This window comes from Bos indicus, chromosome 7 (genome assembly GCF_029378745.1).
Source record: "Bos indicus isolate NIAB-ARS_2022 breed Sahiwal x Tharparkar chromosome 7, NIAB-ARS_B.indTharparkar_mat_pri_1.0, whole genome shotgun sequence".
Taxonomy (NCBI): domain Eukaryota; kingdom Metazoa; phylum Chordata; class Mammalia; order Artiodactyla; family Bovidae; genus Bos; species Bos indicus.
The window spans coordinates 2,175,889-2,193,271 of NC_091766.1; the positions used below are offsets into that span (position 1 = coordinate 2,175,889).

At 44.0% G+C, this 17,383-nt stretch overlaps 1 protein-coding gene across 1 annotated transcript in view; it reads left to right on the forward strand.

Moving 5' to 3' along the window:
- The window catches only part of ADAMTS2 (ADAM metallopeptidase with thrombospondin type 1 motif 2), a 242,247-nt gene that overhangs the window by 196,427 nt on the left and 28,437 nt on the right, over positions 1-17,383 (forward strand). The window contains exon 11 of the mRNA XM_070792386.1: positions 16,531-16,676. Within this exon, the coding sequence (XP_070648487.1) occupies positions 16,531-16,676 (146 nt within the window). The remainder of the gene's footprint in view (positions 1-16,530; positions 16,677-17,383) is intronic.

Sequence of the window (17,383 nt, forward strand, 5' to 3'; positions counted from 1 at the left end):
TAGAAAGACACCCAAACCACCTGGGCCTGAGGTTTCTGCACCGCAGGTTTTAAATTCTGCTTTATTTTAGTCCCTGGCAGAGCTTGTTAGAGATATGGATTTCCAGGTCCATCCTGAAGATTTTGATTTGGGATAAGCTTTGAGAATTATTTTGTTTGGTTCTGTATTTGTAAGATTATGTTAAAATCCAACATAATATAAAATTCATCAATTAAATCACTCTCGGTGGCTTTTAGGACTTTCACAGTGTTGTGCAACCGTCACCACTCTAGTTTCCAGAACTTCTCATCACCCCAGAAAGAAACCTTATGAACCGGTGACTCCCCGTTATTGTCCTCTCTCCAGGTCCTGGAAACTACTAACCTGCTTTCTCTGTCTATGGATTTGCCCATTTTGGAGTTTCCTATAAGTGGAATGACGTAGTATGTGCCTTTTGTGTCTGACTTTTTGCACTTAGCATCCTAACTTCAAAGATCATCTGTGCTGTTGCAGATATCAGGGCTTCGTTTCTTTTTTTAATGGCCAAATAGCATTCCATTATATGGATATACCACATTTGTTTACCATTTGGTGGGCATGTGGGCTTTTTCTACCTTTTGGTATCTGTGAATAGTCCTGCTATGAACATTCATGTGTATGTTTTTGTTAGAACACTTGGGAATTGGTGTTTTTAAGAGGCATTCAGATGATTTAGCTGTGCCCGTAGACTAGATGTTGCAAATGGGATGTTGTGCCAGAACGGACCTCATAGCCTTCTTCTCCGAGGGACCTCGATGGAGAAGACAGGGGCTCCAAAACTTTTGCCATAACCCCAATGGGGAACTCAGTAAATGCTGAGCTGGAGAATGAGACTAGCTTGGCATGGACCCCTATCCCAATCTGCCCCTCAGGTCCAACCCTGGCCTGGAGAGAAGGGGTGGGGGCAGACACTGTGTGGTGTGCTCGTCCGGGGTGGAGGGGCGGTGGTAGGCCTTCCCACAGGAATCCTGGCCACTGCCAAAGGTGGGCCAGGGAGTGCTTGAGCACCGGCTTACTGGCCCATTTCCCCTTGGCAGGATGGGGAGGAAGGGGGAAGGTGTGGCCAAAGCACTCTTTCACACGGAAAGTGCTAACCCAGTGATGACTCTTCACTGTTTTTGCCGGTAGGACCCTCAGTTTATTTAGCCCAGTCGTGCTGATTGAGGGGGTGCTCGGGCTTTGCTCAGCCTGCCCCGGTTCACGAGGAGCACAGGGAGAAAGCTGAGCTGGATCAGGGATTCCTGGTGTGTGTGGGGTTGGTGCAGGGGCAAAGCGGAGGAGGGGCACCTCCCAGGGCTCCATCAGAATCCTCTGCCCTTGTGAGTTTGTATGTTTTAGTATCTTACTTATGGGCAGTGTAATCTTGTATCTGGAAAGCAGTCATCCTTTATCTCTTCCTTTCCTCTAAGAATAGCCACCAGGCCCAGGAGAGAAGGTAGTGAGAAGGGAGCAGGGTAACGACTAGGCAGGCTGGAGAAATAGCAGGTTGTCTGGGGAATCAGGGCTGTGCCAGGCACAGCTGTCCCTTTCTGTCCCTTGCTGCCCCCACCCCAGACGCTGGGCAGGAGGTCACACGGCACTCAGGCTCTTCCTGGTCTCCTCACTGTCCACAGTGGGTCATCCCAAGCAAATCTTCCTCTCCTGCACCTGCCATTTGCCAAAGACAGAACCACGTATCTTTATTCCATCCACAGAGAGGACCTGGAAAGAAGGATTAAACCTATAGCTGAGCCACCTGCATCCTTTGCCCCCAGTTTCATGACTTGTTCCTTGTCTGCCTGGGTTGCACACTGTGGAGTGGATGGGAAGGTGAGGTCAGGTGGAGAGGATGGGCAGTGAGCAATGAGGGCCTGTGGGCATGTAGCTTTCTTACAGAATCAGGAGTTCTGAGCAGGCACGTTTGGCTGAGAGGGGAGAGCTGAGCTTGTTGTTCTTGGAAGAGATGTGTGCAGTGGGCCTGGGGGTTAGGCTGGTTAGTCACCTCGGCTTCACATCCATCCACCCATCCATCCATCCATATGTCAGGCTTTCTCTTCCACCGGGTGTCACTGTCTCTGATGGTTGGCCATCAACGTGACAAGGCAGCAATGATGTGATGGTGAGCAAGGGGATGGGGAGGGGCCTGGAGGAAGCACAGAGAGGCTTTCAGTGGAGTTCAGCCAAAGCCCAAAGACTGGGGAGAAGTGGGACCAGTGCTCCAAGTGGGGGGATCTCCTTGGGTGGGAGCATGGGGAAGATGGCTGAGGAGGGTGGTTGAGAGGAGCACGGTATTTTAAAATGTAATGTACTAAGGGAAAAGTTGAAGCGTGCTAAGGCCAACAAATCAAGAGAGTTGTCATTGAAAAGACAGTTCCTCAAAAATCCCAAGGAAGTAGGGGGAGGAGTGGTTAGCCTCACAGGGGAGCTCCAGGATCAGTTAGAGAGCAGGGCAGGGGGTGGGGGCAGGAACTGCGTTTGGACAGAAAGAAATGCCAAAGCAAGGTGAGCAGGATTAGGGTCAGCTGGTGGGAATCATTTCAGTGGGCTTTGGGGCATCGGGGTGCTCCTAGTACCTGACTGGGCTTGGAGTGATTAGGATGGGAGATGGTGGCCTGGAATTTAGGAGCGCTGATGAAGGAGGAGGCTGTCGGGGAGAAGGGGGTATGTGTGCTCTGGATTGATTAGTTTGCACTTGAAAATTACCCTTGTGGATGAGTTGATTACTATCTCTAGGAGCTGGTTAACCCTAGGAGGGGGAGTCCCTCCAGGGTCAGCAAGACCCAGATGTCAAAGCATCAGAATCCAGAAAACAAAAGACATAGTTGACACTTATGGCTCCCCAAGAGACTAGAATGATGGCGGGAGAGAGGCAGGGACTGTTTGAACTGATGATGACTCTTCCTGAGCGCGAGTCATGTCCTGCCCTGTCCAGGGTGCTGGAGACTTGGCTCGGATCTGCTCTCAGACAGGAGCTCCTGTGGCCACACAGGGATGCCTTTCATCCTCTGGAGGCAAGGTTAGGCCAAGCACAGAGGGTCCCCCCAGGTGCCTCTACTCTGCAGGCTGGGTTAGTGGGCTCGCCTTGCCCTCCTTGCCCGAGCCAGGGTGCAGATCCAACTGGGTGAAGATGGCTCCTGCATCCGAGTGTCCTGGCAGAAAAGAGTCCTTCATGTCTCACTTTCACCTGCAGTGTCTTGGGAACAACACTCACTCTACGTTTTCATGAATTCAGAAGCACTGTTTCAGAAACATGTGCCACGGTGCTTATGCAAATGCAGAGGCCCTGGGATGCCCAGGTTTTGCCGCACAGTCGAGGACTGGCAGGCAGGCATAACGGTAGGGATCGCCCAGGGTCTGGGCGTGGGAGTTTAAGCCCTCCCTCCCTCCCCATTGTGTGACCTTGAGCCATCCTGTCCCCCCTCGGGCGAGTCACCTAAGTGTCCGACTCAATTATCTTCACATCCCAGGCTCCTGGCACATGGCACCAGCTCAGGACATGCTGGTGGGTGGAGAACGGAAACCCAGGACCACAGTGGTTCAGAAATGCTAAATGCGCACTTCCTGAAAAGAACAGTCTGCCTTTCAGGCTTTCAGACCAAGCTGGCAGTGTTCCTGGCCCTGCGAAAGTGCACCGGTGCTGTCCATGGTGCTTATCCTGAGAGGCAGGTCAGCTTTGTTCATGGGTGTGTGTGGCTCTGATTCACTCATGACGTGTGACTTTGTGCTTTTACAGGTTTAAGCCCCTCTACCGGATGAAATATTTATAAGCATTTAAACATACGTTTGTAGAACACTTTAATAATATTAAACGTGTTTCTTTCATAATAACACTGAGGCATCAGAGTTTAAAACTGTTCATTCCGTTTGCTTGTACTCTTTCAAGTGCTCACAGTCATCCAGGAAGAAATAAACCAAAATATTAGAGGGACAGCTTCTAGGTTGTGGAATTCAGGATGATTTTCCTGTCTTCCTGCCCTGTTTTCGTATTTCCTATAATGTGTATGTGTTGCCTGTCTGCACTTGGACCCAAGTCTGTGGAGGAGGTGGTCCATCACACCATGGGCCTGTGGCACGTCCTGAGTTGCCCCATGCCCAGCTCCCCATTTACAAACTGAAGACCACTTAGTCCAATGGGGACAGGGGGACCACTGCGTGGCCTCCTGCATTCCCCAGGTCCTTGGTCCCTGTGGCCACCAGTGATTTAGAGGCTGGGCCCCATCACAACTTCAGAGGTGCCAGGACCCTTCCCACCCTCGTTGTCTTAGTCAGGTGGGGCAGATATACCTGAGACTAGGGTGACTTATGGAGAAGGCAATGGCACCCCACTCCAGTACTCTTGCCTGGAAAATCCCATGGACAGAGGAGCCTGGTAGGCTGCAATCCATGGGGTTTTGAAGACTCGGACACGACTGAGCGACTTCACTTTCACTTTTCACTTTCATGCATTGGAGAAGGAAATGGTAACCCACTCCAGTGTTCTTGCCTGGAGAATCCCAGGGACGGGGGAGCCTGGTGGGCTGCCATCCATTGGGTCGCACAGAGTCAGACACGACTGAAGCGACTTAGCAGCAGGGTGACTAAAACAGCAGGTCTGGAGGCTAGAAGTCTGAGAGCAGGGTGTCAGCATGGTCTTACGTTTTCACTGACTATAATCAGTTAGGGCCACTCCTGCTTTTACTCCTGCTTCCCCTTTGATACACCTCTCCTGTTGGCTGAGATTAAAGCAGCCACAGGTGTTTTGTGGCTTTGGCAAAGGGGAAATTGGATTTGGGGTATATTTATTGGCTTATTTATATGGTTTGGGGATTTCCCAGGTGGCACTAGGGGTAAAGAACATGCCTGCCAATGCAGGAGGCGTAAAAGATGCAGGTTCGATCCCTGGGTCAGGAAGATCTCCTGGAGGAGGACATGACAACCCACTCCAGTGTTCTTGCCTGGAGAATCCCATGGACAGAGGAGCCGAGGGGCTACAGTCCATGGGGTCACAAAGATTTGGACATGCCTGGAGCGACTGAGCATGCGTGCATTTGGCTTTTAGTGCCCTATATGTACAGCTAGGTTGTTGATTCTGTCCAGGTATACTTTTAGCTTCTAGAAATACTCTTTCTGCCTCGGTACCGACTCACCCAAGGTCATTGAAGAATATGTGCTGTGTTCAGCACAGCCTTCTCAAGTGATTGGAGACAAGGGGCCTCAACTGTACTAGAGGTTGTGATTACTTCTGTGTTTGCAATAGTTTGTTTCCTTTTGGGGTTTGTCTTGTAGTTGGGACTATTAACACAGATCCAACTTGGATAGTTCTTTGAAAATGCTAAGTGTAACAAGATGATTTGCTTCTTGAAAAACTGCCCAGACCTCTAAACATACATATTACAAAGCATAACAGGCATTAAAAATAATTTTCAAACACCAGGAGAGAAACTTAAATGCAGACAGGATGTGAAAAGTTTGCTCAAAATGTTGATAAAGCTGTTACCAGTTAAACTGCTATTTTGAAAATTTTGGCTTACAATAAAATAAGGAAGAGATGAAGACTTCTGATTTCAGTCAGTTCAGTTGCTCAGTCGTGTCTCACTCTTTGTAACCCCATAGACTGCAGCACGCCAGGCCTCCCTGTCCATCACCAGCTTCTGGAGCTTGCTCAAACTCACGTCCATCAAGTCGGTGATGTCATCCAATCATCTCATCCTCTGTCGTCCCCTTCTCCTCCCACCTTCTATCTTTCCCAGCCTCAGGGTCTTTTCCAATGAGTCAGTTCTTCACATCAGGTGGACAAAGTATTGGAGCTTCAGCTTCAGCATCAGTCCTTCCAACGAATATTTAGGACTGATTTCCTTTAGAATGGACTGGTTGGATCTCCTTGCAGTCCAAGGGACTCTCAAGAGTCTTCTCCAACACCACAGTTCAAAAGCATCAATTCTTCGGTGCTCAGCTTTCTTTATGGTCCAACTCTCACACCCATACACGACTACTGGAAAAACCATAGCTCTGACTAGTCAGACCTTTGTGGGTAAAGTAATGTCTCTGCTTTTTAATATGCTAGGTTTGTCATAGCTTTTCTTCCAAGGAGCAAGCATCTTTTCATTTCATGGCTGTAGTCACCACCTGCAGTGATTTTGGAGTCCAAGAAACTAAAGTCTGTCACTGTTTCCACTGTTTCTCCATCTATTTGCCATGAAGTGATGGGACTGGATGCCATAATCTTCGTTTTTTGAATGTTGAGTATTAAGCCAGCTTTTTCACTCTCCTCTTTCACTTTCATCAAGAGGCTCTTTAGTTCTTCTTCGCTTTCTGCCATAAGGGTGGTGTCATCAGCATATCTGAGGTTACTGATATTTCTCCCAGCAATCTTGATTCCAGTTGGTGCTTCATCCAGCCCAGCATTTTGCAAGATGTACTCTGCATTTGAGTTAAATAAGCAGGGTGACAATATACAGCGTTGACATACTCCTTTCCCAATTTGGAACCAGTCCGTTGTTCCATGTCCAGTTCTGACTGTTGCTTCTTGACCTGCATGCAGATTTCTCAGGAGGCAGGTAAGGTGATCTGGTATTCTTATCTGTTGAAGAATTTTCCACAGTTTGTTGTGATCCACACAGTCAAAGACTTTATCCTAGTCAATGAAGAAGAAGTAGATGTTTTTCTGGAATTCTCTTGCTCTTTCTATGATCTAACAGATGTTGGCAATTTGACCTCTGGTTTTTCTGCCTTTTCTAAATCCAGCTTGAACATCCGGAAGTTCTCGGTTCACATACTGTTGAAGACTAGCTTGCAGAATTTTGAGATGAGTGCAATTGTGCAGTAGTTCAATATGTATTAATATACCTTCTTTTATCATTTTAAATTTATTTATTAAATAAAACTCAGGTAAAAATCCATGGAAAATAAATAAAGGTTTAAAATGAGTGAAGAAATCAGTAGAAATAAATCTGACTTCAAAAAATTTAATTATAACCAAAAAGTTTCAGATCAGACTGAAGCAGTCATTCATTAAGAGGAAGAGATAAAAATATCCAAGAGAAGTAAGTAATAGACGGGCTCTTGAAGTGTTTGACAGTGCAATTAACAAAGAGGAGTGAATCTGATGAACACATTGGAAAAGCATTTAAACTTCTTTCTGATTTTGACATGAAACAACATCAAAGACAATGTAAAGCTCAGAATATTGCCTCTACAGTAAAAATGTTGACAGCAACAGTTACTGAGTTGCTAATCTAAAAAGCATTTTAAATCAGTCTCCGACCAAGAAAACGTCAGACACCCTGAAATCCACATCCAGAAGCACACCAGATGCAGTTTCTCCAAATTTGGTCACCTAAATATTTGTATAGCATCACCAATAACTTCTCTAAATTATGGAAAATTAAATATTTCTCTCAACATGCTAGAGCAAGTGCTGGCAAGCTACAGCACACACACCAATTCTACCTGCCTCCTGGTTTATTTTCCCGTAACAGTTTTATAAAGATGTGACTCACATTTAAATTCCCTCATCTGAAGTGTACAATTCAATGGTTTTCACTGTATTCCTGGAGGTGTACAGCCATTACAACATGATTCACCCCCTCCTCCTCAATCCTCACCCCTCCTCCTCAATCCTCACCCCCTCCTCCTCAATCGTCACCCCCTCCTCCTCAATCCTAGGCAATCACTACTTTGTGTCTCCTTAGAGTTGCCTCTTCCGAATATTTCATATAAATGGCATTGTACAATATGTGGCCTTTTTTGACTGGCTTCATTCAATTAGCATAATGTTGTCAAGGTTCATCCATGTTATACCATTTGTCAGGACTTTATTCCTTTTTATTGCTCGATTATAATCTGCTGTATAGATATACTGTTTTTTTAATCTATCAGTTTATTAGTTGATGGACATTGAGCTGTTAACTACTTTTCAGCTATTATAAGAAATGCCGCTGAAAACATTTGTGTACAAGTTATTCCGTGGATGCGTCATTTTTCTTGAATATGTGTGTAGGAGTAGAATTGTTGGTTCTTGTGGTAACTCTATGTTTAACGTTTTGAGAAACTGCCAAACCAGTTCCCAAAGCAGCTGTACCTTTTCACATTCCTACTAACACTTTCTCTACATCTTCACCAAAACGTATTACCTGTGTTTTTATTATAACATCCCAGTGGATGTGACGTATGATCTCATTGTGGTTTTGAGCACCTTTTCATGAGCGTAATGACAGCTTGTATGTATCTTTTTTGGACAAATGTCTATTCATTATCGCCTTTGCTTATTTTTAATTGGGTTATCTTTTTATGATCAAGTTATAATCATTCTTTATTCATTCTATCGTTCTATATTCTGGATACAAATCCCGTATCAGACCGCTCAGATGAATGGCTTGCAAATATTTTCTCCTATTATTGTCTTTTCACTTTCACGTTAGTATCATTTGATGCATAAAAGTTTTTAATTTTGGTGAAGTCTAATGTAGATATGCTTTCTTTTGTCACTTGGTTTTGGTGTTGTAACTAAGAAACCATTGCCATCCAGTGGAGAAGGTGTGTTCCTGTTCTTTCTTTTGGATCTGTGACTCACTGTCAGTTAGGATTTGTGTAAGGTGTGAGGAAGGAGGCCAGCGTTGCTCTTTTGCATGTGAATACCCATTTGTCTCAACACCCTTTGTTGAAGGGGCTATTTTTTCCCAATGAATCATTTGCTACCCTTGCTGAAAATCAGTTGAGCATATGGTTGTAGCCATGCGTTCCGGGAAACAAACTCACTCAGACGGACAATGCAGATAGCGGAGCGCAGGTTATTACACAGGCGGGCCCAAGGCAGAGTCTCCTCTTAGCCAAGGACCCCGGCCAGTTTTGTGAAAACCTTATATACCCTAAGTGTACGTGCTCAAACCCACCTCCCCAAATTCCTTGAAACTAGTCTGGACAAGGTAAAAGAGAGATAAACGATCAAAGTTAACCCATGATTCATGTGTCACAAGACTAGATAAACAGTGGACATTTATCAGTAGGATTGTGGTCATTTCCCTATAAACATAATGGGAATTTACCACTTTGTTCTGTTACAGAGATAATTAGCATATTCTTTTAGGCAACAGAGAGTCCAAGGACAAGTCCTGAGGCTCTTTTATCCGGGGGTCTGGTTTTCCATTGGTATGCTATCTCTGTAGACACCGTTCAGGGCACAAAGTTCAGAGTCCATTGGGAGGGTGACCACGCGTGTAGCCTAATGTTCACAGCCTGGCCTAAGATGAAGCCCAGCTCTGTCTGTTTCCTCCTTCAATATGTAAAGGCTCCTTTCTGGACTCTGTGTTCTGTTCCATTAATAATTTTGTTTCTTTATGCCAGAGCCACTCTGTCTTGTTTATTTTAGTTTTGTGGTAAACTCTGAAACAGGTAAGTCTGAGTCCTTCCACTTTCTTCTGTTTCAAGATTGTTTGGGCTATTCCTGATCCTTTGATTTGAATTTTTACAAGTATCTCGGTGTCTGCAAAATTCTAGCATAAGTGTCATATTGAGTCACAGATCAATATGGGGAATACAGGCATTCCTCAATTTATTACACTTTGCTTTATTGTGCTTTGCAGACACTACTTTCTTTTTTTTTTTTTTTTTTAACAAATTGAAGGTTTGTAGCTACCTGTGTTTTGCTGAAAGTTTTCACTTTCGTCTCAGGTTCAAAGGATTTGTTAACAAAATAAGTCGCTTGATAATACAAATAAATGATACAAATATTTATTAGAGAATTATCTAGCTTACTTTCAATATACTAAGATTAAAAGAAAAGAGAAATAGAAAGAGCAGAGGATACATCACGAAATTGGGTTTTGACAAACATCCAGACTTAATCAGTGCTGGGAAGTCCCGTGTCCCAGAGCTTCTGGAGTCCCAATTGGGAGAGGTCAGCAAGTCAGCTCTGTGGGTGAGACTTTTAAGGTTGCAGTCAGGAGTTCCTGCTTATAATCCCAGGATGGAAGCAAACTGATATCATCATCCATCTATGACCAAATTGCAAGCCTGGTTTCATGTTAATGCTGTTTGTTTTGTTTTGTAAAACTTGGAATGTTGTTAAGCCTGGGACTTGGTGGCCAGGCCCCCTTCAGGGGCTCAACAATCTCAAGATTGCTCCCCCATCTTACCTAAGCTGCTACAAGTCTTGCCCTCACAGCAGGCAGTCACTCCCAGTCACTGCCAGCCAGGGCGGTGTCCAGGCAGGTTAGAAGCAAGGTCAGAGGCCTGCTCTGCTTTGTCTCTGAAGCTTAAACAGACTATTCATTTAATTTCCCTAACACCCTGCATTATCAGTTAATGGTTAGCATTTTTTAGCAATAAAATATTCTAAAGTATGATATGTACGTTGTTTTTTTAAGACATAATGGCACACTTGATAGCTTACAGTATAGTGTGAACATAACTTTTGCATGTGCTGGGAAACCAAAAAAATTCATATGGCCCTCCTTATTTTGATATTTACTTATTGTGGTGGTCTGAAACTGAACCAGCAATGTCTCTGAGTATGACTGTGCTGCCATATTAAACTCTGGTCCATGAACATGGGATGTCTTTCCATTTACTTAGACTTTTGATCATTGATCTTTCAACACGTTTTTATAGTTTTCAGTGTACTAATGTCACATTTTTTTCCTTCAATTTATCCCTAAAATTTTTTTTGTCATTTTTTGATGTTATTGTAAGTAGAATTGTTTTCTTTTTTTTTTTTTTAACTCAAAATGCTTCTAATTTCTCTTTTTACTTTTTATTGAAGCATAGCTGAATTACAATGTTATGTTACTGCTGTGCAGGAAAATGACTCATTTATTTATGTAAATTTTTGTATTTATATAAACATTTATAAATTGTATAATATAAATACTGTAATTATATGAATATTTTATGTCCTTGTCCATTATGGTTTACTGCAGGATATTGAATATAGTTCCCTGAGCTATATAGTAAGATTGTGTTGTTTATCCATTCTGTATACACCAGTTGCATCTGCTAATTCCAAACTCCCAATTCAACCCTCTCCCACCTTCCTCCCCCTAGACAACCACCAGTCTGTTCTCAATGTCTCTGATAGAATTGTTTTCTTAATCTCATTTCAGTTCGTTCATTGCTAGTCTATAGAAATACAATCGATTTTTGTATATCGATCTTGAATCCTGCAATCTCACTGAACTTTTAAAAATTAGTTTTTAGTGCTTTTCAATAGTGTTTAGTGGTTTCCATAGGATTTTCTTCCCTCATAGCTCAGTTGGTAAAGAATCTGCCTGCAATGCAGGAGACTCTGGTTCGCTTCCTGGGTCAGGAAGATCTGCTGAAGAAGGGACAGGCTACCCACTCCAGTATTCTAGGGCTTCCCTTGTGGCTCAGCTGGTAAAGAATCCGCCTGCAATATGGGAGACCTGAGTTCATTCCCTGGGTTGGGAAGATCCCCTAGAGAAGGGAAAGGCTACCCACTCTAGTATTCTGGCCTGGAGAATTCCATGGGTCACAAAGAGTCGGACACGATTGAGTGACTTTCACTTTCATAGGATTTTCTACATAGAAGATCATTTCATCTGCAAATAGATATAGTTTTACTTCTTCCTTTCCAGACTGGATGCCCTTTCCTTCTTTTTCTTGCCTAATTGTTCTAGCTAGAACTTACGGTACAGTGTTGACTAGAAGTAGTGTGGGCAGACACCCTTTTCTTTCTTCTGATTAGGGGGAAACCATTCATTCTTTCACCATTAAGCATGATGGGGTATTTCATTGATGTCTTTTATCAACTTGAGGAACTTCTAGTCTTGTCTTTTGAGTGCTTTTTTCAGGAAAGGATGTTGGATTTTGCCAATTTTAGTTTTTGAGTCTTGAGGTGACCATATTGTTTTTCCTTTATTCTTTTCAAGGTTTAGGATGCTAAACCTTGCATTCCTCAGATAAATTTCACTTGGTAATGATATGTAATCTTTTACCATGCTGTTGGATTTGGTTTGCTAAAATTTTATTGAGGAATTTAAAGTCTATTTTTATAAGAGATATTGTTCTCTAGTCTTTATCTTATAATATCTTTGTCTGATTTTGGTATCAGGGTAATATTAGCCTCATTGAATGAACTGGGGAAAATCTTCTCTTCCATTTTTTGGAAGAGTTTGTGAAGAATTGGTATTAATTTTTCTTTAAATGTTTGATAGAATTCGTCAGTGAAGTAATTGGGCCTTCAGCTATTTTTTGTGAGAAATTTTAAATCACTAATTCAATCTCTTTTGTTTGTTACAGGTCTATTGAAATTTTTAGGTCTCATTAAATGAGCTTTGGTAGTCTGTGTCTTTCTAGAAATTTGCCCATTTTCAGAACTTTCTGTTTTTTTTTTATGTGGATTTCAATTATTCTCTGTTGTCACTTGTTTTCAGCCTGAATAACCCCTTTTAGTATTTCTTTTTTATAACTGTATTGAAGTATAGTTGATTCACAATGTCGTGTTAGTTTCAGGTGTATAGCATGGTGATTCAGTTATACATAGACATATATTCATTCTTTCTCAGTTTCTTTTCCCATATAGACTATTACAGAGTACTGAGTAGAGTTCCCTGTGCTATACAATAGGTCCTTGTTGGTTATCTATTTTATATATAATAGTGTGTGTATGTTGACCTTAAACTCCTAATTTAGTATTTGCTCTATGGCAGGTCTGCTAGCAGTGAATTATCCCAGATTTTGTTTATCTAAGAATATTTTTATTTCACTTTCATTGTTGGAAGATAGCTTTGTTATATATGATTCTTGGTGGACACCATTACCTCTGACCTCCATTATTTCTGATTAAAAGTCAGCTGTTAATCTTATTGGGTGTCCAATGAGTCATTTTTCTTTTCCTTCTTTTGACATTTTTGCTTTGTCTTTCAACAACTTTGACTATAATGTGGGAGTGGATCTCTTTGCATTTATCGTCCTTGCTTAAATTTCTCGGATGTTTCCATTAATGTTTGTAATCAAATTTTGGAAGTTTTCAACCATTATTTCTTTGAATATTTTCTACTCCGTCCTCTGTGTCCTCTCCTTTTGGTACTTTTACTATGCACATTTCAGTGAACTTATGGTCTTCCATACTTCTCAGAGGTTCTGTTCAGTTTTCTTTATTTCTCCCCTCTCTGCTCTTCAGCTTGTATAATTTCCATTGATCTGTGTTCAAGTTCATGGAGTCTTCTTCCAGCTCACATCTATTACTGAGACCTCTAGTGAGTTTTTCATTTGTTTTTGTACTTTTGAGCTACAGAATTTAGTTTTTTTTTTCTTTTTCATTTTTAGTTTCTATCACTTTCTTGATGCTATTTGACACTGTTCTTATACTCCCCTTTAGTTCTTTAGACATGGTTTCCTTTTGTTCTCTGAATGTATTTATAATAGCTGGTTAGAAATTTTTGTCTACTAAGTCTAGCATCTGGGCCTCCTCAAAGGTAATTTCTGTTGCCTGCTTACTTTCCTGTGTATGGATTACATTTCTTTTCATGTCTCAGTAAGTTTTGTTGAAACTGGACATTTTAGATAATACATTGAAGAAACTCTGGATACTGGTTATATTGATTCCCCCAGACCTTGTTGTGCTGTTGTTTGCTTGTTTACCTGTTTATTTGTTTAGTGACCTGGCTGCACTGTTTGAATAAATTTTATTTGCCCTGCAGCATGCAGCTGCTGATATTGCCCCTTGGAGATCCTGCTGCTGCTGCTGTTGCTTCAGTCGTGTCCGACTCTGTGCGACCCCATAGACGGCAGCCCACCAGGCTTCCCCTGTCCCTGGGATTCTCCAGGCAAGAGTACTGGAGTGGATTGCCATCACCTTCTCCTCGGAGACCATAGCCTTGGGCAGAAACATAGTCACTGAGGCCACACAGCTCCACCTCCACCACCAGAACGGTGGGATTAGCCACGTTCTCTTTGTCTCTTTCTCTGGTTTTACTGCTAAGCTCTAGCTATTCTGCCTCTATTGGTATCACACCTAATTAGCTTTCACTAGCGGCTAGCTGATTGCTGTATTGTTTTTGATAATGCTCTGGGGTACAAGTTGTCCACAGCCTGACCCAGTTAAATTCTGGACCCTTCACAGGGGCAGGGTGTTACCAGTATTTGAAGCTTTCTCAGGCTTCTCTGGTGGCTCAGATTCCGCCTGTAATGTGGGACACCCGGGTTCAGTCACTGGGTTGGGAAGATCCCCTGGAGGAGGGCATGGCAGCCCACTCCAGTAGTCTGGCCTGGAGAATCCCCATGAACAGAGGAGCCTGGTGGGCTACAGTCCATGGAGTTGCAAAGAGTCAGACATGACTGAGTGACTAAGCACAGCACAGTACAGATCCCAGAAGTACTCTAGCTGTCCTTTCCCTGGTTCTCTCTGTTTCACTTCTAGTTGGGTTACTATTTTACTTGTTGCTTACTAGTATCGTGGAGCTACTGGTCTCCTCTTAATTGCTCACTCCCGAGATTTCTGTTGTTTTTGACAATGCCCTTAGGCATGAACTTCCTCATGCTCCATTCCAAATAAATTTAGTCCTCTTAGGGTGAGCTATGGAGCTCTTAGTTCTACCTCCCCTTCTGGGAAGACCACTGCAGCACTGCCCTGGAACTAGGAGCAGGGTTCTCCGCTTCCAGAGTGACATTCTTGGTGTACAAACAGGTCAGTGAATAGGGATAGGACCCTACTCTTGGCTCTTCCCTTTCAGCATAGAACGTCTTCCCTACAAGCAAACCAGGGAAGGGGTTACTAGAGTACAGCATTCTTGGTTTTCTATACTTGGGGTAGAGCCTCCACTCTAGGAGTGAGGACTGGGTGGGCAAAGGGAGTTCCCTGCCTGAAACAGATTTTCTGCAACACAGAGTTGCATGGTATGGGAGATGCCAATGGCCTGCCTTTCCCAGGGTGAAACTATAGCCCTAGACTGGAAGCTGAGGAAACAAGGAATCTCTGTCTTTTAAGTGGTAAGGCCTCCATCACACTAAGATGGGGAAAGAATGGGAGAGGGTTGTGGCTCACATGTATAGACTTGCACAATTCTTACAAGAATTAGTATATTTTCTCCATTTGTTGTATTGAGCTTAGGACAGTTTCCAGATACCTTATTTTATTATTGAAGTATTTTGTTGGTGGTGGTGTTGTTCAGTCACCCAGGCGTGTCTAACTCTTTGTGACCCCATGGACTACAGCACACCAGGCCTCTCTGTTCCTCACCATCTCCCGAAGTTTGCCAAGTGCGTGTCCATTGCATCAGCGATGCCATCCAGCTGTCTCATCCTCTGATGCCCTCTTCTCCTTCTATATTGAAGTATAGTTGATTTACATTATTGTGTTACTTTCAGGTATACAACAAAGTGATTCTGTAATATTTTTTTTCAGATTTTTTCCATTATAAGTTATTACAAGATATTTAATGTAGTTCCCTATGATATAACTCAGTCCTTATTGTCCAGATAATTTAAATAGTTTGTTTAGAAAATAATTTTCACCAGTTAAATGGTTGTTTTACTGACGAGCGAGTTCCCTGAGCCTCTTTCAGCTCCATTCTAGAAGTTTCCATCTGCTGCCTGCTTTTGTAAATGATGTTTTATTGGAATGCAGCCATATCCATCCGTTTATGTGTTGTCTCTAGCCACTTTCATGCTCTAATGGCCGAGTTGAGTAGTTGCAGTAGAGACCTTGTCACCTTCAAAGATTAAAACCGTTACCACCTGGTCCTTACAGAAAAAGCTTGCTGGGGAATCGTCTTTCTACTCTCCCTGTGAAATACACGCTGACGAAATTGTTGTCATCTGAAGAGGGGATGAAAGAGTATGCAGTTAGAATTGCAGCGAACATTGTGTAAATCAACCAATTCTAAAAAAATCATTGTTTTCTGTTTTTGGTTGTTTGTGGTATTTGTCAGTTTTTAAATTTTAAACTTTTTTATATTGTATACTTTTCTAGTTGTAAATCAACATTCCATTGCATACCTCATTTAGTATTTTTAATTTTTCACTCTTCTTCAAGTCGGCCCTAAATTGTCTAAGCTTCCTCCTTGGGGTAAGAAGGGCAGCAGTGTGATCAGGTTCAGGCTGACTTTCCTGCGCTCCAGTGTTCTACGTCCTATATTCACGAATTTTTACCGTGTCAGCATATCACCTGTCCTTCATTTCCGTACTTTATTTAAATTGCTTTTTTAACTTAAACAGTAGACCTTGTATGTCTCTAGAGTCACTGGCTTGGTGTGTCGCCTGCATCTTTATAAATGGCACTGTGTGGGCACACTGGCCTGGGGGCTTCACCCTGCAGGCATGGCGTGGGGTGGGCTCTGGTGAGGGGACAGAGCAGGCTAAACGAGGCACTGAGGGTGGCAGGAGGCCAGGGTGGTGGTGGTGGTGGCAGGAGGCCAGGGTGGTGGAGGCCAGGGTGGTGCCCAAATCTGGGCAGGCCAACATCTTACCACACCTCCCAAAGAGATTCCGAGCTTCCAGGGGTCAGTAGGGCCTTCTTTCTTGTACCTCCAGGGCCGGGCACTCATCACGGACACTGCAAGCTGAAGAGTGGGGGGCATATGACCTTCTGTCTTTCAGCACTGCTTTAAAGGACACTGCATCTGGCTGACACCTGACATTCTCAAACGAGATGGCAACTGGGGTGCCTGGAGTCCCTTCGGCTCCTGCTCGCGTACCTGCGGCACAGGTGTGAAGTTCAGGACCCGTCAGTGCGACAACCCACAGTGAGTTTGCCCTGATGTTTCCCAGTCTTCCTGGGGGGCAGCTGTGGTCCCCAAGGGCCCTTGCTAGCCTACCCTATCCTGCAAGGCTCCTCCAGATGTCAGTGTGGAGAGGGTGTGAGAGTAGGCAAGTCTGGCCCCTTCTCATCCTCCCTGGGAGGGACCGAGACTTAGGAAGGGGAAGGCTCACAGTCTGCTGGGGGCAGAGCCAGCCCTGGAGACTCGGAAACCTGGTCTCCTTCCTCCTGGCCTGCATCCTACTCTAGACCCCAACCTGCTCTGCTCTTCCTGCTTGAGGGCATCAAGACAGAAGGTGGAACAGAGATGAGGCAGTGGGGATAAAGAGAAGGGCTCTCTCGGGCCCTGGGAGGCTGAGAGCCTGAGCAGGAGAGCAAATGATTGCAATCAGGCAAGAGGCAAGGTCAAGCGGCATGCCACCCGTGCCCAGCTGCCCAAAAGGGGAAAGCCTGGAGAGGTGTCCAAAGGCCCACCAGGCTCCCACCTCCACCCACGCGCCCTGTCCAGCCTCCCAAGCAAGCCCCAGCCCCTGTGCTATCCTCAGAGCGTCCCTGGGGCTAGTACTCGAGCCTCACGTACTTAGATTGACAAGACAGGAAGTTAGAAACTCAGAGGCTACAGGGTGCTGGGCAAGGACTTTCAGGTTCCGGTCCAGGATGCACCGTCAGAGGAGCAGATCTGGCCTGGCCTCC